The sequence below is a fragment of the Cephus cinctus genome, unplaced genomic scaffold (genome assembly GCF_000341935.2).
Source record: "Cephus cinctus unplaced genomic scaffold, Ccin1 Ccin1_scaffold1841, whole genome shotgun sequence".
Taxonomy (NCBI): domain Eukaryota; kingdom Metazoa; phylum Arthropoda; class Insecta; order Hymenoptera; family Cephidae; genus Cephus; species Cephus cinctus.
In genome coordinates this window covers 1-20213 of record NW_014334022.1, presented here as the reverse complement: position 1 = coordinate 20213, position 20213 = coordinate 1, and the positions used below count along the sequence as shown (strand labels likewise).

General features: G+C 38.0%; 8 protein-coding genes across 17 annotated transcripts; 4 read left to right on the top strand and 4 right to left on the bottom strand.

Moving 5' to 3' along the window:
* The first annotated feature begins 15 nt into the window (after positions 1 to 15).
* On the top strand, positions 16 to 6620 carry LOC107273709 (protein inscuteable homolog). The gene is made up of 6 exons (XM_015752176.2): positions 16 to 99; positions 1456 to 2734; positions 2791 to 3174; positions 4621 to 5079; positions 5162 to 5369; positions 5437 to 6620. The coding sequence occupies exons 2-6, from the start codon at positions 2430 to 2432 to the stop codon at positions 6397 to 6399; spliced, it is 2319 nt and encodes a 772-aa protein (XP_015607662.1). The 5' UTR covers positions 16 to 99; positions 1456 to 2429; the 3' UTR covers positions 6400 to 6620.
* Positions 6621 to 6647: 27 nt separating this feature from the next.
* Positions 6648 to 8049, bottom strand: LOC107273722 (MIT domain-containing protein 1-like). 2 transcript variants are annotated; one of them, XM_015752214.2, is made up of 5 exons: positions 7921 to 8049; positions 7499 to 7632; positions 7182 to 7420; positions 6907 to 7106; positions 6648 to 6838 (listed from the first exon to the last, which is right to left on the bottom strand). In XM_015752214.2, the coding sequence occupies exons 2-5, from the start codon at positions 7617 to 7619 to the stop codon at positions 6679 to 6681; spliced, it is 720 nt and encodes a 239-aa protein (XP_015607700.1). In that variant the 5' UTR covers positions 7620 to 7632; positions 7921 to 8049; the 3' UTR covers positions 6648 to 6678. The 2 variants fall into 2 exon arrangements, with proteins under 2 accessions (XP_015607700.1, XP_015607699.1); XM_015752213.2 differs by lacking the exon at positions 7921 to 8049 and adding an exon at positions 7695 to 7797.
* On the top strand, positions 7791 to 9550 carry LOC107273718 (STAGA complex 65 subunit gamma). Of its 5 annotated transcripts, none has more exons than XM_015752198.2 (7): positions 7791 to 8029; positions 8117 to 8296; positions 8401 to 8464; positions 8540 to 8646; positions 8717 to 9097; positions 9165 to 9329; positions 9389 to 9550. In XM_015752198.2, exons 2-7 carry the CDS (start codon positions 8118 to 8120, stop codon positions 9486 to 9488), a joined length of 996 nt encoding a protein of 331 aa, XP_015607684.1. In that variant the 5' UTR covers positions 7791 to 8029; position 8117; the 3' UTR covers positions 9489 to 9550. The 5 variants fall into 5 exon arrangements, with proteins under 5 accessions (XP_015607684.1, XP_015607687.1, XP_015607685.1 ...); XM_015752201.2 differs by having other exon boundaries at positions 7888 to 8029; positions 8108 to 8296; XM_015752199.2 differs by having other exon boundaries at positions 7891 to 8029; positions 8112 to 8296.
* A 47-nt stretch (positions 9551 to 9597) lies between these two features.
* On the top strand, positions 9598 to 12577 carry LOC107273713 (ADP-ribosylation factor GTPase-activating protein 2). Of its 2 annotated transcripts, XM_015752184.1 has the most exons (8): positions 9598 to 9796; positions 10124 to 10315; positions 10386 to 10517; positions 10597 to 10629; positions 11014 to 11316; positions 11391 to 11668; positions 11754 to 12123; positions 12205 to 12577. In XM_015752184.1, the coding sequence occupies exons 1-8, from the start codon at positions 9722 to 9724 to the stop codon at positions 12463 to 12465; spliced, it is 1644 nt and encodes a 547-aa protein (XP_015607670.1). In that variant the 5' UTR covers positions 9598 to 9721; the 3' UTR covers positions 12466 to 12577. The 2 variants fall into 2 exon arrangements, with proteins under 2 accessions (XP_015607670.1, XP_015607671.1); XM_015752185.1 differs by lacking the exon at positions 10597 to 10629.
* Positions 12578 to 12709: 132 nt separating this feature from the next.
* On the bottom strand, positions 12710 to 14307 carry LOC107273719 (probable protein phosphatase 2C T23F11.1). The gene is made up of 4 exons (XM_015752203.2): positions 13897 to 14307; positions 13621 to 13826; positions 13318 to 13543; positions 12710 to 13243 (listed from the first exon to the last, which is right to left on the bottom strand). Exons 1-4 carry the CDS (start codon positions 14081 to 14083, stop codon positions 12897 to 12899), a joined length of 966 nt encoding a protein of 321 aa, XP_015607689.1. The 5' UTR covers positions 14084 to 14307; the 3' UTR covers positions 12710 to 12896.
* Positions 14308 to 14422: 115 nt separating this feature from the next.
* LOC107273715 (phosphatidylinositol glycan anchor biosynthesis class U protein) lies at positions 14423 to 16099 on the bottom strand. 2 transcript variants are annotated; one of them, XM_025091072.1, is made up of 4 exons: positions 15935 to 16099; positions 15676 to 15878; positions 14892 to 15609; positions 14423 to 14817 (listed from the first exon to the last, which is right to left on the bottom strand). In XM_025091072.1, exons 1-4 carry the CDS (start codon positions 16059 to 16061, stop codon positions 14564 to 14566), a joined length of 1302 nt encoding a protein of 433 aa, XP_024946840.1. In that variant the 5' UTR covers positions 16062 to 16099; the 3' UTR covers positions 14423 to 14563. The 2 variants fall into 2 exon arrangements, with proteins under 2 accessions (XP_024946840.1, XP_015607675.1); XM_015752189.2 differs by having other exon boundaries at positions 15676 to 15872.
* A 129-nt stretch (positions 16100 to 16228) lies between these two features.
* Positions 16229 to 16873, top strand: LOC107273725. 2 transcript variants are annotated; one of them, XR_001539315.2, is made up of 3 exons: positions 16229 to 16364; positions 16496 to 16627; positions 16700 to 16851. XR_001539315.2 is itself a non-coding variant. In XM_025091079.1 (2 exons), the coding sequence occupies exons 1-2, from the start codon at positions 16513 to 16515 to the stop codon at positions 16747 to 16749; spliced, it is 165 nt and encodes a 54-aa protein (XP_024946847.1). In that variant the 5' UTR covers positions 16493 to 16512; the 3' UTR covers positions 16750 to 16873. The 2 variants fall into 2 exon arrangements, 1 of the variants encoding a protein (XP_024946847.1); XM_025091079.1 differs by lacking the exon at positions 16229 to 16364 and having other exon boundaries at positions 16493 to 16627; positions 16700 to 16873.
* On the bottom strand, positions 16832 to 18572 carry LOC107273717 (WD repeat domain phosphoinositide-interacting protein 4). Of its 2 annotated transcripts, none has more exons than XM_025091076.1 (7): positions 18329 to 18572; positions 17982 to 18249; positions 17663 to 17903; positions 17448 to 17596; positions 17283 to 17384; positions 17101 to 17219; positions 16832 to 17032 (listed from the first exon to the last, which is right to left on the bottom strand). In XM_025091076.1, exons 1-7 carry the CDS (start codon positions 18375 to 18377, stop codon positions 16920 to 16922), a joined length of 1041 nt encoding a protein of 346 aa, XP_024946844.1. In that variant the 5' UTR covers positions 18378 to 18572; the 3' UTR covers positions 16832 to 16919. The 2 variants fall into 2 exon arrangements, with proteins under 2 accessions (XP_024946844.1, XP_015607682.1); XM_015752196.2 differs by having other exon boundaries at positions 16832 to 17026; positions 18329 to 18569.
* Between the last annotated feature and the right edge of the window lie 1641 nt (positions 18573 to 20213).

Here is a 20213-nt window from a genome sequence, read left to right as displayed (position 1 = left end):
CAATCATGCGACAGACTTGGGGTCTACTTGCCCACGCGTTGTTCAAGACACGCGATTCCAATTCGATTCCTTTTAAGGAAATCAAAAGCTTATCTGCCAGTACGTATAACATGAATTGTTTGATTCTCTAAAATGTACTATAATACTATTTAAAAAATAGTGCTAGTACAATGACTTATTTCAACAACAATCACCTGCCGCACCGAAAGGCACTATAAATCCTGTGCGATAACGCAGGACTATATGCTTTGATTGCAACGAATAATTCTTATCATATCCTTTACAATTTCCGACATCCTGTTATCCTTCTCACGGGTATCTATAGATTATATTTATTTAAATACCTGCTTAAAACTTTCTTTACTTTGACAGGTGATGCTTTATTAAGAATGGCTTATTGTGGGTTACATCGATGAATCATAAAATGACGCCTTCTGTTGAATTAGCATACCGCATATCGTGCGCGTACAAAACCTTGTATTTTTCATGGACAATGCGATTTCTTATACTCTTCAAGGTACATCCATTACTCGTACCTCGCAGAAGTGTATTTCCGGCACTCAGGAAGTAAATAAGAAGGCTGTAGATATCGAAATACATGCTTCTTCTTCCTTCCTCACTACAGAAAAATTTATGTAAGGAGTGTTGTAATTTTTTCGCGATGATGATTAGTCGGGTGATATATGTAAATATGCTGTTTTTGACAGCCAGGATTAGTAGGTCGCTTTAGAAAGGGATTACTTTATTCCTGAAAAATTGTAGCTGGTTTAAAAGTTATGTGGTTTAATTATGGGAAATTCGTTATGTTTAGGAATTCGTTAATTAATTTGTAAGAAAACTGATCGATACCAAACTCAGTTGGCTTTGGCATTTGCTCAGAGGACTGAAGTAAAAACCTTTTATCAAAGTACACCATGTAATGTAGATTTAAAGCCCAATGCCAACTTGTATTTAAATATGGCGCTCTGTTGTTTCTTTGAAGAGAAAAGAAGTGAATGCACAATAGAATTGCTTTTGGTGCTACGAGTTATATTTAAAAGAAGGACAGACCTATCGATATATACTGTCTACTCTCTAACGGTCTATTACAGCTGTCCCCCATTACGTTCATCCAGGGACAATAGGGGTCCTACGACGGACCCCTTCCGGCTCAAAGCTTATATATATATACATTTTTTTCTTATAGGCTTTTAAAATTCTTTAAAAATAGTGTAAAAGTATGTACGGGCTTATCTATATATATCAGGAGACGCATTCAGTCTTATGAAAGCCCAACTGCTAATGAATTGAATACATTAAATAATGTAATGGGTCGTACACAATAAAAGTTGTACAGGTTTTCACATTCTGTTAGATTACCTTTAATTTTTCTAATACTAGATAGGCATTTTAAGCAATTAGCCTTGAAATTTTGCAAAGTTCAACGCATTATAAAATGTTTTATTATGCTTTCAGCATTTATACATGTTACGGATCAGCATCAATCCAGATCCAAGCCAATGAAAAACCGAAGAGATGATATCGTACGAAGGCATGTATATTCCTACACCCCACATGGACGAAGTACATAGTTATGCTCGCAGATGCTCCCAGTGGCGCGTGCCCCAATGCCTAGGGGTGCAAAGAGGGTTCCACGGTGGGGAAGATAAAAAAACCGACCCCTTATGGGGAAACGGGAGCCACACCTGGCACTCAAACACCATTGGCGTGATTTCCATGATGATTCTACACTATTGTATCCTCCCCCATGGAAATGCAAATGGGGGGTGACGAATACGCCACTGTGGAACCCGCTCTAGGGTCCCATTCAATAAATGGTGACTCTCTATATGGTGAACATATTCCCATATATAGTACAGAGGGTACGGTTTGTCGGTTACACATGGTGAGCACATGCCAAACCTTCAGGATGCCTATACGACTTCAATACTATGGGGGTTGAACGGGGGGTCACATTTTCATGGGACTTGGCTTATACGACGCGACACCTGGCTGGGGAAAGGGGCGACCAGGAGTGATAGGTCGTCTTTCCGATAGGGAAGGGATACGGTCAACTCCTCCTCCCGGAAAGTCGGAAGTCCCGTCAAGTCAGTCGCGCGCTGAACTTCAAGACGATATAAAGTCGGGATGTTTTGAATTTCTTCTGGTGGTTTCGAGGGGGTTGATAATGTATTACTCGCATGGGGGTTGGTAGTGGGGCTACGGATACCATAAGGCGCCTACGCCACGCGACCGGTACGTGGGTCGTTGTGCTCTAGTGAACAGTGATGAACACCCCAGTGAACTCTGCTTATTAAACTTCGTGTAGACTCTTCTTCCATTACTTTGGAGTTTCGCTACCGGGAACTTGGTTTCGCTTTGAAGTGTCATTCCTGTGCGTGAAACCTGTTAATTGAATTTTTTAATTAAAATATAGAGCAAGCCTCAAGATGAGTGGTTTTAAAAGACATCAAAGTAAAGTGTTTTGGAGTTACATGGCTTCTCAGGATGTGGGACAGACTCCTTTTCCACATAGAGATGTGGACCAGCCTAGATCACTTCCTAGTTTTTATTGCAATCTGAATGCGACAGCTGATGACGGTGAAGAAAGTTTACGTGGATACGATTCAACTGATGGATTGCACCGAACAGGCAATATCACTACAATCAGGATTGGTGAAGAGGATTCCAAGCAGCAACCGGATATTAGGACTCCGTCACCTCAGATGGACAAGGATATGGATGGGCTACCAATGTGAGTTTTAAAAATAATTATTTAAATAATCAATTAAGAATTATTTCCTTTATCAGGAGTAAAACGAGCTCGGACGAGACGTCGTGTTCAGGAGCAGTGGCACAGGAACCTCACGAAGAAGTTGTATCCCAGGACAGATCCTACAGTCCTAACAGTCATGGTCATCGGAGTCAGGACTCTGGTTTCTCCGACTCGGAGAGATCCGAGAGTCCCGGTATCTGCGGAAATAGTACTCCCAGAAGAAGGCGAACCAACAGACCCCGGGATAGAAGACGCAGCAAACGAGTATATCCTAAGCGGCTGGAGTCGCCCTGGAAGGACAATGAAGTACCACCGCATCCTGCACACACATCCACACCTAAGCAGTCATCCTTAAGGATTAAAAATGATTCTCTAGCTTGTAGAATTCGACCTCGGCTTAATCCGCTCTGTTTTAATCAGTGAGTATACCCTTAAATATAATTGGCAGATGTTAAACATGCACCCAAGACCGAAATGTTATTCTCTGGGATGGTCTTTCTCCTTTTTCATGTTTATCAAATCGGAAAATATTTAATAGCCAATTATAGAATTTGCTTTGCTCGTAAGAAAGGTGGGAGCCGTATCTGTTATTACGACTGTAACTGTACGCAGAGAATGCGCCTTGCGATAACTCATTGCGACGAAAATATGAGCCAAGCGATAGGAATGCGTCGCGTAAGGCTCTTCCGTTGTTATTTCTTTTTGTATTAAAACGTAACGCTGCTGACACATTTACAGTATGACAAATTGAACACCGTCAGACTTTATATTGTCCATTGCAATGACACAAAATAGTATATACATCATAGCTTATCGTCCAATGCTTGAACAAACTGAAAAATCTAATGATAACGGTCGGATAACAACGAGTTATTCAATTTTAACCGAATTTCCTAATGTTTTCCAAACTATCAGTTTTCAACAGTTAAAAGGTTATATGTGTCAGCGGTCTGCATGTCCATATACGACCAATCAATAGTAACGAAATACAAAGTGCCGCTTGGCATTTTTATCGCAGCCCAAACCGTAAGCTTATATCCGTACATCGATGCATTAGTATTCTAAACGACGCAAGGAGACAATGCTTCAATACAGGGAGTTCCATTCGTAAGGAGACGTATCCACTAGCATATATATTATTGTAATCCACGTACCGAGTGCACCAAATGAAGTAAGTTGGTTACGAATTACGGTATTGATATACTGAGTCTCGTCTGACATTTCAAATGCATTCTTCGAGCATGAGTACTGCCTAATTGAATTAATAATATTTTTTTATTCTAATTACACTTGATGTATTCAGCTTGGCGTGTTCAGTCTGTTCGGGTACGTGAGTCAATGTAAGAGGAACGCATCAGGCAGCACTAGGTATCTTAGGAATACAGCGTGGTATAAGAAAGTCTGTAGCTGGTGGATCGAAGAAGGAGACAAGGATCGCAGTTGCGTTAGCGAAGCAGTAGCGGCTGCTGGGCAGCGATTCACGTTCTTCGCCAGCGAATGTAGAAAGAATTTTGAGGCAGTGCGCGGCTGCACCACAAACTCGGAGTTCTTGGATTAGTCACCTAGGATTAATGATACATCCGGACTGGTTCGATTAGTCAGCTCGCGTGTGCTAGCGTTGTACCTGTAATGGACTGCGTGTAGTTGTTAAGTCGTGTGATTGCATTTTTTTTCGTGGAGAACTCCAAGTATGCGGCAGCTGGTAGTCTAAGAGTTTCATTCAGCCCCGGGAAATCAGAGGAATGACATGTAGTTGAATGTAGTAGAAATTAGTATGGTTCGTTTGAGGTTCGTAAACTATTGTAATCTGTATGAGAATATTTTATGGGATTTTTGAATTTTAACTGAACTTTTTGATCTTTTAGAACTGACGATGCTGGTGGACGTGACACTTCCGGTGATATTTCTGTGTCTTCCCTTGTCGAGGAATGTCTTGGTGAATTTTTATACGCCGCTGAACCACCTGAGGATGCTGATGTTACTGGAGGGATTGCGAGGAGTTGTGACTCTTCGGCTGGACACAGCCACGAAGAAGATGCTTCTACGAGGGTTGAATCTTTGGCGAGGACTTTGGAGGATACTGGTAGTTTTAGACAGCTGAATGCTGTCAGGGCTTGGCTGGGTGATCTTGCTATGGAAACCGAGGGTGAGTGCACGGCTACTCTTCAGAGCAAGGCACTCCCTAGGAGACAACTGCAGGAACCGTTATCCGAGGAGCTGCAGACCAGAGATCTGAGGTTGCTTACATCCTCGGCGACTGCCGCAGCAACGAGACTTCTTGTCAAGGCGGAAAAATTTGATCGGCATTATGAGCTGGTGGTTGAGTATGTATATTTTTATGGTGACAAGCTTGTGGACAGGCGAGTAAGGAAGGAACTACTGATTATCGAATGTTCTTTATTTTAGTAAAGTGACGCATCTAGAGAATGCTAAATCCGAACGGGAACTTCTCAGATCCATTGAAGAACATGCTTTTCGGGTACTTTCTGAGCTCGGGGCACCTCCTCCGAGAAGAATACAACCTAGCAGTCTGCGGACAATAATCGCCCAGTTGGAAAGTTTGAGGAACGACGTGGACAAAGCGTTAGATACGAGACTAGACTTCTATATAGAGGTGGTTATTGGATAACTAAGGCTTTGAAACGTTATTCTTGACATGGAATAAATTTATCCATTTGCAGAGAGTAGTGCGTGGCCTAGAGGAAGCTCCTCGAGAAGGAGGCAGCGCAGCGCGTGGCGCACTGGCTGCATTGACGGCCTTAGGATTGGCAGGATCACGAGCAGGAAGCAGCATAGCCCGCTGTTCCGGAGTAAGAGCCCTCCTTACTTCTCTTCTATCGGCAGGACGTCTATCCAGCGACTTAAGAAGTGCATCCTTGAGAGCCCTAGCCAGTGTATGCTGCTGTCCAACAGCTATCGAATGGTTTGCCCGAGATGGCGGTCCTGAGATCCTGGTGGATCTTCTTGCAGCTGAGTCATCACCGGAAACTGAGAAAATGGAGGCTGCAGCTCTAGTCGTACAAGTCACTGCGCCTTGGATAAAGGCCATAGGTCTTCCACATCTAGAACCATTCAAGGATACTCTGGTGCAATCTCTGACACGGCTGGCTGAGAATACGTCCTGCGGACAAACTCTTCTTTTGGCAGCAGCAGCTTTACATCATTTATCCAAATCCAGGAAGTGCATAGCGCCTATTTTGGAACATGATACAGTGCGTACACTTTTGAAGTGCGTAAAAAAATCCGCAGGTGGTAACGTTTGGCTGATGGAACAAGTCGCGTCACTGATTGGTGAACTCGCAAGAATACCGGAAACCCGCGCTCATTTAGCTAGAGCTCGAGCTTCCGTCGCTCTCGTCTGTTTCTTGAGAATGCGACCTCCAGGTCTCGAGGATGCTTATCAAAGATTGGAAGTGACTGCTGCCGCTGCTTTGACCAGACTCTGTGTGGATCCGGAAATTGCTAGACAGGTCGTCGCTGTAGGAGGTGCGGATTGTCTTCCCTCGTATAAGAAGAATCATATCCTTGATGCGGACGATGAAGAGGCGGGTTTACTCAAATATACAAAGTCTCTGAGGATGGCTTGTAAAAAAGCAGCCAAGCAAATTGACTTTGCCAAAGCGTGCGATTATAGTATTGGCTAATATAGACGAGACACAAGGAATAAGAAAATGTATCACAGCATTTTTTTATATAAAAATTTATAAATTTATATTTTGTATAAAAAATATTTTACTGGTGTAAAATCATCACACGATCATCTTATCGCTACATAATAATTGTGATCAATATATATTTATGACATATCACTTAGAAATAATTAACCGCGTTAAAATTATCACAATAAATGTTCATAGTGATTTTATACACAATTTGTTCATCATGATTTCGCTTTAAAATGGAGTAATTTCTACTGAAAAATACTATTGTTTACCAGCTAGAGTGGGAAAGTAATAGATATCTACTGCCGTTTCTAAGCAAGACCTTAGTTCCATGTCAAAAGCCCCCAGAACGAATTTTCCTCCTGGTGGTTTGAAATAATCTAATCCTCGTCCTATTTTTATAACCCATCCATTGCTCAGGCTGAAATAGTACAAAAATAATTATATCAATTCAGTTATTTTAAATAACAAATCTTAAAGAGAACATACGTAATCTTCCGATCGTGTAAAGTGTCGGAGAAGGAAAATTCAAATGTAATCAAACGAGATTGCATATTTCCCTTCAGTTCCATGAGTCTTGCTAATTGATTCTTTGCATCATCAGGATGACGAGTTGTTATTAGTGTTACTCTTGAAAGTGATTTGCACATCTGCACAGCCAGTTCACAGAGTCTGACCAAATTCTGACACTAGAAACAATAAATAATGTAAGCCTATTATAGAATGTGCGATTAGTGTCATAAGATAAATAAAATTTTGCAAACCTGGTGAGGGAGTCTTATATACGGATCCTCAATCTGTATATGAGTGACAGTCTCATCCAAAAATCGTCCAAAAAGAGTAGCATAGCTATTTCCTGTTGAACCATCTTCAACCTTCTTATGTTCTCTATAATTTCCTATAGCTTTTCTCTCTTCGACAAGGGTCTTAATTTTCTCAGCCCTATCCATGTACTCTGAAGCTTTTCCATGAAAGTATTTCTTCTTTGTAGCATCCTTTGTTTCTGTACAATTTAAGAACTGTTTAACTCTTTTGAACAATCATGATGAACATCGTAATGTGTACCTGGAATCTCTGATACCTTTTATAGAATTGACTAGAGCCTGCAGTCCTTCTTGATAAAGTACCAGAGCCATTGTGTATTCCTCCTTCTTATCCATCTCAACTGCACGCTGTAAAACTGATGCTGCTGAGCTTTCCATTTCTTTAAATATTCTAAAAATCAGATAGTTCTATATTCTCTTTAAATCAAACATTCCAATAGCGGGTGTACATACAAACATTCACTACTTCCTCTTTCATTTTAGATGGCGCGTACGTCACTTATAACTATATGCAATACTGTTGCATGATACTTTTGCATTTAGTTCTAACCTGATCAAGCGTTTGTTGCTATACATACATATAAACTTTCACAATAAAATTGTGACAGTTACGACGTTCCATAAACGTTCCATTTTTCAAAGAATAGCTTGCAATTATTAAAGACTGTGTACAACTTACGAAATATTTTTAAGTTCAGGAGAGTTCAGGAGGATTGTCACATCTTGATTTGACACAGCGACGCTTGTGGCGGCAAATTGACTGTACTTTCATAGTACTGTACTTTCAAGTATGTATGATGGTTTTCAGTCTCGACTGTATAGTAATTCGATATAGGTACTTCTGTATAAAATACTCAGATAACAAGAAAGTTTAGGATGAAATCCAGCAAGGGATCTGCTACTTGCACCTTATGGGGTGAATTGCCTCCAAGAGAAACTCACAAGCAAGAAGTTATTACTCCTGATATCATTGAAAATGTTTGGAGACAAGTTATGGATGACAATAACAGTACTGATTGTGACTATAGAATTGATAAGCAGTCCGAGTTTATACAGTAAGTACTGCAGCAGGTAACAATATCTGTACCAGTAAGTACTTTAGCAATAACGTTAATATTATTCTTTTCAATTGTCTGTAACATTTTAAATGTTAATGTAGGTTGCCAATGGGTAATTTACATGTATTAAATACTATAAATCTCCACCAGCATATGAGAGCCATGGTAAGGATAAATAATGTTCTGCCGATATGATTTTAATGTACTCTTGTTAGTGTTAATCATCATTTTTGTTTACAGGAAGATGGAACGATGTTAGGGAATTTGGGAACTATTGAGACAGAGAATTCTACAGATACTAAAGAAGCTGAAAATCCATTTCATTTTTTACCTCCAAGTACAGAGGGGTAAGATTATTTAAAAAAAAATATATTCTACATTGTGAATCATGTGTCTTTAATAATCATGTCTCTGTAGCCCACAGTTCAAGGATTATATATCTGTAAAAAATTTGAGGCCATCAACAGCGCATAGCTTGCTAAAACATGCAGTTATAGTTCTATTGGCCCATACTGGATTAGATAGTTCATCGGAAATAGCCATAGAGACACTTACAGATGTGGCTGATCATTTTTTAAGAAGGATGGCATTATTATTAAAAGTGGCATCAGAACAGAAAGAGGATGGTTTTCCTGATCCAGTTGAAAGAGTTCTGGTGGAAGCTGGAGTTGGTGGTGTAGTAGCGTTGCATGACTATTATCAAGAAAATGTTTTGAAAGTTGAGGAAAATATGAGGAATAAAGTTGAAGGAATGTTAGAGAAACAGAGACAGCAGGAGCTCAATGCTAACAGTACCAAGTATGAATTTATTGATAACTGTATTGTTTCTTAATATAAAATCTTCAGGTTTTATTGTATGTTTCAGAATCGATCTTGATGAAGTAGCAAATAAACTGAAGTTTGAGGAACTGGATGAGTTTGGAAATATGTATCGTGACGTTCCCACGCTACAACTTCTTGATCCTGAAATGGGATTTCCACCAAATTTGGATGCTGGCTTTCAGATGCTACATAGTTTAGAACAAGAAGAGTAAGTTTATAATTTTTTATTGAATCATCTGGCAGATAAACATCGCTACTCTATTACAGATTAAACAGTTTGGAAGTCGAAGAAGAGGAAGTGAATGTGAGTGATTCTCCAAATACTGGACAACGGCCAGAACTTATAGTTGATAAGAAAAAAAAATAAGTCATAATTTTTGATCTTGTGTAATAATTATAATCTGTACAATAAATTGTTTTCTATAGGTAGTCCTTTTAAAATAATATAGAATTTGGTCTGTCTAATTATACTTGATTTTTTTTAACGAAGCATAACTTTTTGTTCTTGAATTATTATGTGGCGACACTAGCGCCCATGATGTTGACCTCGCCATTAAGGTGCTTACGATTCCATACGTAGTAATTGACAACACGTCAAAAATGGCAGAATCTGCACCCAGCAGGGCCGAAATTGAGGAGATTTTTAAAAGATTACGGGCTATTCCTACGAATAAGGTCTGCTATACTAAACTTACATTACTTGCATTATTATTTTCTGCGTATATTGTACAAATCTTGTAGTTAACCAAACTCACTGACCTCAACTATGTCTGTGTCCAACCAACACTGCAGTTAAACTTTTCTTCCTTGAATGACACATCTTTGATCTAACGAATTGAAATATTTCATAATACAAAATAATTCTGTTTTTATGTATTATCAACACCTTTTCTTGTTCTCTTGATATCACTGAATGTTTAACATTGAGATTTTCCTTTTTGCAAAAATTTCATTAAGTTCAAGTAATATGCATTAGTATTTATCAAGTATGATTTTTTCCAGACATGCTTTGACTGCAATGCAAAGAATCCACCATGGTCAAGTGTTACTTACGGAGTATTCCTTTGTATCGATTGCTCAGCTGTTCACCGGAGCTTAGGTGTACATTTAACATTTGTACGCTCTACACAACTAGATACCAATTGGACCTGGCTGCAACTTAGAAATATGCAACTTGGAGGGAATGCTAATGCTGTATGTAATTTTACATATTGTGTATCATTATGAGATTATATTGTAATGTCATTATTTAAATGATTTACAGAGAAAATTCTTTTTGCAACATAATTGTACTTCAACTGATGCACAACAAAAGTATAAATCACGAGCGGCTATGCTGTACAAGGAAAAATTGACACAGGCGTCTGCCCAGGCAATGAGAAAATATGGCACAAAGGTAAAACTTTTTAAATCTTACTTTATTATAATAATGATATCTTTTACAACATACATAATTGTCACTGTAATAATTCTAGGCTCTTCTTCCCTTACCTGAGAAAAAAGTTTTGGTGAGCCGTGAATATTTGTTCACTGATCACTAACTGATCTCTTTTGTTTCTTTAACTTCATTTACTTTTATACTCTTAACCCTATCATATGATGCTCGCAGCTATCCCGAGAACTTTCTTATTTTCTGTGCTTTATCTTCTTCGTCATGTCTTATAAAAATGTAATGTCTATGAAGTGATCAATGTATGTTGAATCATATTCCTGATGTACATATTTTTATAATCTGCCACTTTGGTAACTATTTTACCAAAATGAAGTATCATTCAACATGTTAATTCCTTCCACAGTTTCATAACAGAAATTTGATTTTCTAATTACTTTTGCGTGATATAATATTTTCGTATGCACAATTATTAAACAGTTACCTTTTACTATTTTAACAGTTACATTTAGAACAAGATGCAGAAGAACAAACCATTGAATCACCTGAGGTTGACTTTTTCAAAGAGCATGAAAATTTTGAGTTGTCATCAAACGAATCTACAGCACCTATAGTAGAAAAACCGATTCCCTTATCGAATCCTGTACTAAGTTCTGAAAAGATCGCTGGAAGCAGTTTATCACATGCTTCCGAAGCTCCAAGCACAATAGGCCCGACTGTTAAGCTCTTTGACAGCAGTGTGAGTTCCCAGTCGGACAGAAAACCTACAATTGGTATTAGGAAAGTTCAACCAAAAAGATCAGGGGTAAGTTTTTATTAATCCCAGTGATACAGATAAATATACATGTGTGGATATTAAACGATATGTTTTTGTAACAGATGGGTGGGAAGAAAACAAGTGGCATGGGCGCTCAGCGTGTGAAAACAAATTTCGACGAGTTGGAAAGAAGCGTAACTGAGGCGAGTCGCGAATCTCGAGAGAAAGAAGATCAAGAGAGAGCACAAGAAGAGCAAGATGCTATTGACACTCGACTGGCGTATCGTTACGAGCAGAATCTAACATTGCAGGCCAAGAAAGTAGAAGAGCGAACTAAGCAACTAGACCCGACCAAAGCTAGTCAAGCTGAACGTCTTGGAATGGGTTTCAATGCTCGCAGGTAAAACTCGCAATTATTTATTCAGAATAGATTAGAACAAAAACACAGATAAAGTTGTAATTAATTGATTCGTTACATGTTATAGCGCTGCCAGCCATTCAGCACTTGGTGACATGCGTACAATAACTCAAGAATCTTCTAACAAGACAATCACCGCCGCTGAACCCAGATCAAGGGAAATCTATGCTGAACCAGATTGTGTCATGGGTGGATTCGAAGAGTTTTATACATCTTTCTCGAATCAATATTCCAGTAATTCCAATAGCAAATCATCACGTGCTGAAGAAATCGTCATCGTGGCCGAACCAGACGTTCCAAGACGAACGGTACCACGTTCTAATAATAGCAAAGCCGAGAGTAATAAAACGGCTGAGGGTGAAGCTCAAAAGAAATTTGGAAGCGCAAAGGCCATTAGTTCTGATCAGTACTTCCGTGATTCCAGTGGTGACGATTCCGTGAGTATCATGATCATCATCGTTGTATCAGGTAAAAACGTTATAGGATTATAATCTTCATTTCTATTATATTATTAACAGTGGGAACGTAAGAGCAATTTGCGTCGATTCGAAGGATCATCTAGCATTTCCTCGGCTGATTACTTCGGTACAGGAACATCAACGCAACCCTCATCTTCGTCGTCGATGTCCATGTCGCTTGGTGGCTCGAGTGGGGCTGGAAGTGTTGACTTAGATGACGTCCGCGAGAGTGTACGTCAGGGTGTTAACAAGGTAGCCGGAAGACTTAGTTCTCTGGCTAATGCAGCTGTCTCTTCCATTCAAGATCGATATGGATATTGAAAATGGAACTTTATTTGACCTACTATTGTTGTTATTAGGCATTCATTCTTTTCCCACGTGTGTTTACACGGGATTGTAAATAAAAGCCTCTAACGTATAATAGGTGCCGCGCAACCTGACATTTTTTTTTTCATTTCGAGTAACAGCTAAGTCTTTTAGTATTTCATTATCTATCATTCAGTCATCACCCAACCGTGCCAGTGTTGTTCGTCGATGGTTCTTGTAAAATTACGAGACTCGTAAGTATTCTCCACTTTGGCTATAAAAATATTTATTAGTTTTTATACACTTGACATTAATCAATCACTAGAACTCTTTTGTCATTCATTAATATAAGAGCAAGGAGTTATCTGGTATCGAGGTAATGATGCGCGTACAGCTAACATAGGTTTAGGACAGTACCAAATATTTGTGAATTACATTAGGTGTGCTTAGGGTGCAGCATCTGTTTGCACTGCAGGTCTTTGACACCTTCTCACCAGGTCTGAATATGGTTTACCATGAAGGAAACATACAAGTACAACTGTCATATTATCACATCCAGTACCCATTATCGCATCTGGTGCTAGACAGCAGCTCATTAGTTCCTCACAAATGTCTTCAGGCTCGACTATACTTTCTTTCTCTGTTCCTAGTCCATTTTTTTGTGAGTGAGCCAACCGACTCCTTACAAACTCCACAACCTCTTCGCTACTCATCACATCCCAAATTCCATCGCATGCCAATATTACAAACTCCCAGTCATCTGTGATCTCATGTTCCTCTACCTCTGGAAGAGCTACGCAAAGAGTAGATTTGGAAATTATTTGGATTTGGTTTGGATCATGACTTTTTTTATTCAGAATATTTTACCTGTAACCATCTGTTCTTCAGCTGATTTCCTTTCATTCCTTTTAAACATGAAATCTCCAAGAGCGCGGGAAAGTGCCAAATGCCCATTGACTCTATTGAATTCCACTGTACCACCTGCAGCTTTTATTCGTTGCCACTCACCATCCAGTGTAGGTTTGTGATCTCTACTTAATGGTATTGTTTTTCCTGCCACACTGGCTACAGCTCTGCTATCTCCAGCATTAGCCTGCAAAATTATTCCTTTTAGTATAACAAAATATCAATTACTAGTAATATAATGTTACGAATGGGATAATAGCTCACACTGTAAAGTATATTATCCTTGATTAGCAGGGCAATGACAGTTGTTCCTGCTTGTTCATCCATAATTACGGGGTCATACTGCATCGCCTCATCCAATCTCAGAAAAGCTAACTCCATTGCCCTAGCGATATTGCCATCCTTATAATCCTGCTGTTTGACTATATACTCGTGAAGGTGTTTACCGGCATATTGTGCTACTGCCGCACCTGGCAAACAAAAAATTATCATATCATCTCCTAATACAGACATTGTTAAATGAGTAGTATATTAATATACCTCCATGTCCATCGTAAACAGCAAAGAAGGGTGTTCCTGGATCATCAGGTAGGGATAGAATATGTACATGACAGTCTTCCATCCCGACACGCCATCCTTGCATGCATGAACTACCTACTCTGTATTTAGAGTCCTTACAACAAGCTGATTTTTTAGTTGTCACTGGTTCACTCAATGTTTGTCCCATTCTGGTTAAATATGATTGTCAGTATAACCCTTGTCAGCACTCGTTTATACTATACACTTTCTTAGATGTGAGATAATTGACTAGAAAGATATTTGGAAGCAATGAAAAGATTATGCTTAAAGAATTTACAAAAACCGACTTCTTCTCGATTAGATTTATTCGTATAAATGAAATAACAAATTGTATAAACGCAGAAACTTCGTCTTAATGCTCCTTTTGCTCTTGTAATAAATATTAACAGATGACTTTGCTCCGCTCAACCAACTGTCGGTCAAACAGTAAAATCATCCTTTTAAAGATCTTTACTCCATACAATTGAAATAATTTATTTATGCATTGTACTAAAAGATTTTGGTTTATTCATGCTATTTCCAAAAATTACATGAAATCCCTTAAACTATTATTTTGTTCATGTACTTCTTAATTTACTGTAGCAACTATTGACATCGGCCCAATGTAACATTCTATGCTTGCGTTTATTTATTCTAATAACAACTTAGCTTTATTTCCATTAACTTCCCTAGAGAGACCATAACGAAGAGCAAATTCTCGTTTGACACTTGCGAATAAAATGTCAGTTAACAGAAAAATCTGGGCAACAGCAAATGCCAATGTGACTCCAAAGTAGAAGTTTGCGTTAGCCGATCTGGAATATATCCATTGATGCCAAACAGTGGGTGCGAATACTGTGCAAAACAGTAGGAAGCAGCTTACGATGAATCCTTGCTGCATATCTGTATAGAAAAAGTAACAGATCAAAAGAGTGTCGATAGCTATTGAGTGATTTTAAAAATGAGATAGAACTTACGGCGAAACAGATGCTTCCACATTGGTAACAGAGCCATGTAAAATCCAACATCTCCCAGACAAGGGTAGGATTTAAATATGGCAGCAATAGCTAGGTATGAAAATGCTAGGAGCATAGGATCCTGACGTAATCTTAATGCAAGGGGAACTATGTACAATAGTCCTACGTTTATTTGGAATGAAGCAACGAATAACCATCTGAAGTGTTCAAACATTTCAGTGAAGAAGTACCAATAAAGGCCTATGTTAGGTCTCAAATCAGGAACTATGAGAATGAATCCGATTGTATTCCAAAGAAAAGACCAACTACCCATGATATAGTATGAAGCATATAGCAATGTAACTAGCAACGTAAGAAAAGTAAGGATAATTTTTGCTACAGCTACTTTACATGTTTGCGAATTTTTACCAGCAATGTAAATTGTTGCAGGTACCATCAGAGTTACAGGGTACAGTCCTTGAAGAGTTAGCAATGCTATGGACAGACAACTCCAGAAGACAGAACGCCTTATTATGGAGAAGAGAGTTAATGCAAAAAGAAAGTTAGTGAATACTGTAGTGGTAAGTCCGACACAATTGAGCACTATAAAAGGATTTAGTAAGTATGTTGCAGGCACGTATAGAATAGAAGCTGATGCAGTGTCTCTAACTGATATACATATATTGTCTTTTGCCTTTTCAGCTGGCAATTGTGATTTTTCTTCTTTCTCTCTAGCAATCTGCAATATAAACATTAATTGTCAGCATAAGCTAATTGGGTACAATTATCTTATAATAGAACTTACTAGCTCCGCCATATATAATTGTGCTGTCGAAGCAAGGATCCAAGCTGTTGCCAAATCAGTGATGATAAATAATACATGCAGTGCAAATATTGACAAGTATTTCTGCATCAATGAAAATGCAAGGAGCCCTATTGGGCTTTCATGAAATAATTCTCCACTGTAAGGATCAATTCCTGCATTGTGCAAGTACACTCCCTCTGTAACTAGAAAACAAAAAAATAAGTAAACGGTTCCAAGATTCCCTTTGAAAGACACAAACCTTTTTTCCAAGAGTTCAATGCAGTCGAAACTTCCACTCGATCGGTGATTAAAGTTTGATAGTCAGACGTCATTAACAGCAATCTAATAGCACCGGCTAAAGCAAAACACGATAGCTGCTTCTTCATGTTTGCTCAGTTCTGTTAACCTCACCGGGCTGCTCTTTTCATTTGTTCCGCGGAATTGATACCTAATAATATATTGATAACAATATTTCTCAACGACTAAAAAAATTATGTTAGATTTCTAATACTGTTTGTCCGTTGTTAAAGAATATGTTTACTAGTAATTATAACTTTTAGAGCTCGTACCACCTGTCATGCACCGCAGTGCTATACGAATGGGGATAGACGTAGACAAGATAGTATAAATTCGCAACTTCATAAAGCTGTATAAAATCACTAAAAGTTCACAAATTTTGGAGAACTAAGGTATTATTCACCCCATAGTATATGCTATTTGTACAATTCTTTGCAGAAAACTGTAAATCAAATGTCAAAGTCGATTCTCTTTTGGAGTGTGTATTCTGAAGGTTATATTGTAATCTGGAAATTCTTAATAGGTACCTTATAAGATTAAATGAGTAAATTAAAGGGTGCAGGATATACAATGATTTTTGGGAGTTTTCTTGGAATTCTGGGATTAGCACTTTATCCTGTTATCATTAAGCCGATGCTGAATCCAGAGCCTTACAGTATGTTGATACATATTTATCTCGTATATTACATCTTAGTTATTAAAAATGATATTGAATGTAAATTTTTAGAGGAGATTCGACAAAGGAATATAATAAAACCTCCGAATAGAGATGTATAAATGAAGAGAGTACACAGAAGAAAGATCATCGTATTATTCATTATGTAATAATGGTACATATATTTTTAAATAAAACACAAAGTAGTAGATACAAAATAAAAACTTTCTTAATTTTGATCTAGGAGCTAGTAACACAGTTCATTTTTACTAATAAATTTTGTAACTTTATTTCAAAAATCATCATCACAGACATCCAAAAAGACATCAAAGGCTTCGCGATTACAATTACCATCAGCTGTGAACACATATTTGTGGAACGTCCCATCCATGCATATTGCTGGAACAGTAATTTAAAAAAAAATGGAATGTGCATTGCACATAAGTACAAATGATTATTAAGCTAATTAATACCTATGACCGAACTTCTTGCTCCAAAAGCGCAAACACAAGCGCATTCTGGTGGTACAGTAAATGTTGCCAGGGCCCATTGACTCTCTACATAATTCCCCAGAAACCCCATCTTGGAGAAACTATTGAAGATCAAAGAATATTTAGTTTTTATATAATATATAACTATCTAGCTTGAGACGTACGTGGATCTACGATTGAGATGTGTATCCTTTAAAGCAAATATATGGACCGTCCCTTTATCGCTGGAGGCGCAGAGAAACTCAGAATCTCTGCTAAACGTTATGCTGAAATATCAGAACGGAAACTGAATAATAAATATTATACATAATAATGAGGCAACTATATACCAGTAAAGTGTTGCTGGATCTGCACCTCTTCTCAGTTCAACAAGTAAATGTCTGCGCAGGCTATCCCATACTCGAACGAGAGTTCCCTGAGTAGAAGCTGTAGCTACCATCGTTCCACTAGCATTCACTGCAAGGCAAGCTAATGCTCCCTGATTAATAATACATTTATTAAAATATGATTAATTTTTTTACATAGTTTTCAGATGGAGTAAAACCTGATGTGCTGTGAGTGTCGCTGGTGCACTGGAACTCCCAGCTTCCGTTGCAGCTAAATCAACTAACTGTACACTCCCACGTTTGTGTCCTGGGAACGCAAGCAATTGTTTATGGGCTGTTGCAAGTGTTGCAACCTCTACCAAGCCCTTTGGGTTGTCTCTTGTTTCCAAGGTAAGAAGTCTACGCGTTGGCAGTGGAAACGAAAAGACATGAATTTCTCTTTGCAGTGCAACAATTAATCTAAATAGAAAAACAGAATTGTAATACGGTTTTGAGCTAATCCTGGTACAAAATCAATATTATGTAAATGAATCTTACTTGTCCCTACGTAATCTTACAGCTTTAATAGGACTTGTGAATGTGATTTCCATTACAAACTTCTTAGAGACGTCATCGTAGATTAAAACTGTATTATCTGCAAATTTTGGTCTTGTACCACCACCAACAACAGCAATAATATTTGTTCTCCAGAGCATTTCTCCTATGGCAATACTACCCATTAGTTCATTTTCAAAATGTGCTTTTTCTACCAGAGGCTCTACATTATATATTCGAAGTCCAGACTCCATGCAGCATGTAAAACATCCTGCAGATATTCGGAAATAGCATAGGTTACAGTAAATATTTTAGAAATTGTTACGTTCCAATAATGAAACTCTTAATACCTTGATCTTGATTAAATCGTAAACTTAGAATTCCTCTTCCTCCAGCCATTCTTTCTTTATTTATTAATACAAACCTCACTTGAAAATTACAGAATGACGTCTTTCTTTGTTTGTATACGCACTTTAAGATAATCAGCAATCCAACGCCAACTGTACAAAAAAAAAAGGTTTAGTATTCCCTTCAGTAGGGAGATGCACACTGCTACAGTTTTAAGCGATACTAAAATCATGGCGCTAAATCGTAGCGGCGAATCTGGAAGTAGGATAATGTGATCATTGCCTCCGTCGACAATATATATTCCGTCGTAACCGAGCTAAACGTGAACACGAACGCGTAGCTTGGCGGGCAGAGGTTTTTCGCTATTCCCGCTGTGTGCGACAGCCCCGGGACTCGGGGGTTTTCCACAAAAAAAAAACAAAGTCCCCTATGGGGCCTCGGAGGGTTCGTTGCTCCCTTGTGGAGAGGCTGGAACTCACGGAAATGGGCGGGGAGGGGCCCATTTCGCTTCCTTGTACATACTTCCTACTTTTCCTACCTTTTGCACTAAATCGTAAATAAATTAGGTGTCTGGAACATCAAAATAATTAAGTAAATCAATAAAGTAAAATATTAACACGTAGAGATCGGAAATTCTGAGTAAATATATTTAGAAGAATTAGAAGTTGCTCAAAATTGTTTGCGCGCAAATTCGTCGCGCAGGACTCGGCGAGGGGGAGCAGGCGCATGGTGGGGGGAACGACGAGGCAGTCCCGGGACTAATCGCTCATTTATCTTCGAGCCGGTCTCCTATACTGGTCTCTTGGAAGCACCCCTCTTATCTTTTACCAACCTTCTTCTTTTTCTATATTTATTTCTTTATCCTTCATTCTTTACTTTCTCACTTATCTCTTTCCTCGTTTCTTCTCTACTTTTAAAACTCTATTCCTTACTTTTCTACATTTTGACTTCTTTATTTCTATCTTCCTTTCTGATTTCTCGTTTCACTCTGTTCCGTCTGAGTTTCCATTGTGCTCGTCTTACTTTTCCTATATTTATTTCTTCTTTACTTCCTTATTTCTTTATATTTAATTCTTTAGTTTCTTATTTATCTCTTTCCTTATTTCTTCTTTACTTTTATAACTCAATTCCTTATTTTTCTACTTCTTTATTTCTTTACTTCTATCTTCCTTTCTGTCTTCTCGTTTCACTCTGTTCCCTTTCACTTTCCACTGTGCTCGTCTTACTTTTCCTATATTTATTTCATCTTTACTTCCTCATTTCTTTATATTTAATTCTTTGCTTTCTTATTTATCTCTTTCCTCATTTCTTCACTACTTTTCAACTCTATTCCTTACTTTTCTACTTTTTGACTTCTTTATTTCTATCTTCATTTCTGATTTCTCGTTGACTCTGTTCCCTCTCAGTTTCCATTGTGCTTGTATTACTTTTCCTATATTTATTTCTTGTTTATTTCCTTATTTCTTTATATTTAATTCTTTAGTTTCTTATTTATCTCTTTCCTTATTTCTTCTTTACTTTTATAACTCAATTCCTTATTTTTCTACTTCTTTATTTCTTTACTTCTATCTTCCTTTCTGTCTTCTCGTTTCACCCTGTTCCCTTTCACTTTCCATTGTGCTCGTCTTACTTTTCCTATATTTATTTCATCTTTACTTCCTCATTTCTTTATATTTAATTCTTTGCTTTCTTATTTATCTCTTTGCTCATTTCTTTTCTACTTTTTGACTTCTTCATTTTCATCTTGATTTCTGATTTCTCGTTTCACTCTGTTCCCTTTCACTTTCCACTGTGCTCGTCTTACTTTTCCTATATTTATTTCTTCTTTATTTCCTTACTTCTTTATATTTCATTCTTTACTTTCTGATTTATCTCTTTTCTTATTTC

What these genes read in the sequence shown, in the direction of transcription:
- LOC107273713 (XM_015752184.1), top strand. Translation starts at nt 9,722, where the DNA reads ATGGCAGAATCTGCACCCAGCAGGGCCGAAATTGAGGAGATTTTTAAA. An exon ending in TACCTGAGAAAAAAGTTTTG is followed by an intron (nt 10,630 to 11,013) that starts GTGAGCCGTGAA and finishes CTATTTTAACAG; the next exon opens with TTACATTTAGAACAAGATGC. An exon ending in TTCAACCAAAAAGATCAGGG is followed by an intron (nt 11,317 to 11,390) that starts GTAAGTTTTTAT and finishes TTTTTGTAACAG; the next exon opens with ATGGGTGGGAAGAAAACAAG.
- LOC107273722 (XM_015752214.2), bottom strand. Translation starts at nt 7,619, where the DNA reads ATGGAAAGCTCAGCAGCATCAGTTTTACAGCGTGCAGTTGAGATGGAT. An exon ending in TCTAGTCAATTCTATAAAAG is followed by an intron (nt 7,421 to 7,498) that starts GTATCAGAGATT and finishes TAAATTGTACAG; the next exon opens with AAACAAAGGATGCTACAAAG. An exon ending in TTACACGATCGGAAGATTAC is followed by an intron (nt 6,839 to 6,906) that starts GTATGTTCTCTT and finishes GTACTATTTCAG; the next exon opens with CCTGAGCAATGGATGGGTTA.
- LOC107273718 (XM_015752198.2), top strand. Translation starts at nt 8,118, where the DNA reads ATGAAATCCAGCAAGGGATCTGCTACTTGCACCTTATGGGGTGAATTG. An exon ending in AAGCAGTCCGAGTTTATACA is followed by an intron (nt 8,297 to 8,400) that starts GTAAGTACTGCA and finishes ATGTTAATGTAG; the next exon opens with GTTGCCAATGGGTAATTTAC. An exon ending in CTCAATGCTAACAGTACCAA is followed by an intron (nt 9,098 to 9,164) that starts GTATGAATTTAT and finishes TGTATGTTTCAG; the next exon opens with AATCGATCTTGATGAAGTAG.
- LOC107273725 (XM_025091079.1), top strand. Translation starts at nt 16,513, where the DNA reads ATGAGTAAATTAAAGGGTGCAGGATATACAATGATTTTTGGGAGTTTT. An exon ending in GCTGAATCCAGAGCCTTACA is followed by an intron (nt 16,628 to 16,699) that starts GTATGTTGATAC and finishes GTAAATTTTTAG; the next exon opens with AGGAGATTCGACAAAGGAAT.
- LOC107273717 (XM_025091076.1), bottom strand. Translation starts at nt 18,377, where the DNA reads ATGGCTGGAGGAAGAGGAATTCTAAGTTTACGATTTAATCAAGATCAA. An exon ending in ACGATTTAATCAAGATCAAG is followed by an intron (nt 18,250 to 18,328) that starts GTATTAAGAGTT and finishes GAATATCTGCAG; the next exon opens with GATGTTTTACATGCTGCATG. An exon ending in CGACACTCACAGCACATCAG is followed by an intron (nt 17,597 to 17,662) that starts GTTTTACTCCAT and finishes ATTATTAATCAG; the next exon opens with GGAGCATTAGCTTGCCTTGC.
- LOC107273709 (XM_015752176.2), top strand. Translation starts at nt 2,430, where the DNA reads ATGAGTGGTTTTAAAAGACATCAAAGTAAAGTGTTTTGGAGTTACATG. An exon ending in AATCCGCTCTGTTTTAATCA is followed by an intron (nt 3,175 to 4,620) that starts GTGAGTATACCC and finishes TTGATCTTTTAG; the next exon opens with AACTGACGATGCTGGTGGAC. An exon ending in CATTATGAGCTGGTGGTTGA is followed by an intron (nt 5,080 to 5,161) that starts GTATGTATATTT and finishes TCTTTATTTTAG; the next exon opens with TAAAGTGACGCATCTAGAGA.
- LOC107273719 (XM_015752203.2), bottom strand. Translation starts at nt 14,083, where the DNA reads ATGGGACAAACATTGAGTGAACCAGTGACAACTAAAAAATCAGCTTGT. An exon ending in AGGATAATATACTTTACAGT is followed by an intron (nt 13,544 to 13,620) that starts GTGAGCTATTAT and finishes ATAATTTTGCAG; the next exon opens with GCTAATGCTGGAGATAGCAG. An exon ending in TGAAGAACAGATGGTTACAG is followed by an intron (nt 13,244 to 13,317) that starts GTAAAATATTCT and finishes CTCTTTGCGTAG; the next exon opens with CTCTTCCAGAGGTAGAGGAA.
- LOC107273715 (XM_025091072.1), bottom strand. Translation starts at nt 16,061, where the DNA reads ATGAAGAAGCAGCTATCGTGTTTTGCTTTAGCCGGTGCTATTAGATTG. An exon ending in AATTATATATGGCGGAGCTA is followed by an intron (nt 15,610 to 15,675) that starts GTAAGTTCTATT and finishes TTTATATTGCAG; the next exon opens with ATTGCTAGAGAGAAAGAAGA. An exon ending in GTGGAAGCATCTGTTTCGCC is followed by an intron (nt 14,818 to 14,891) that starts GTAAGTTCTATC and finishes TTTTCTATACAG; the next exon opens with ATATGCAGCAAGGATTCATC.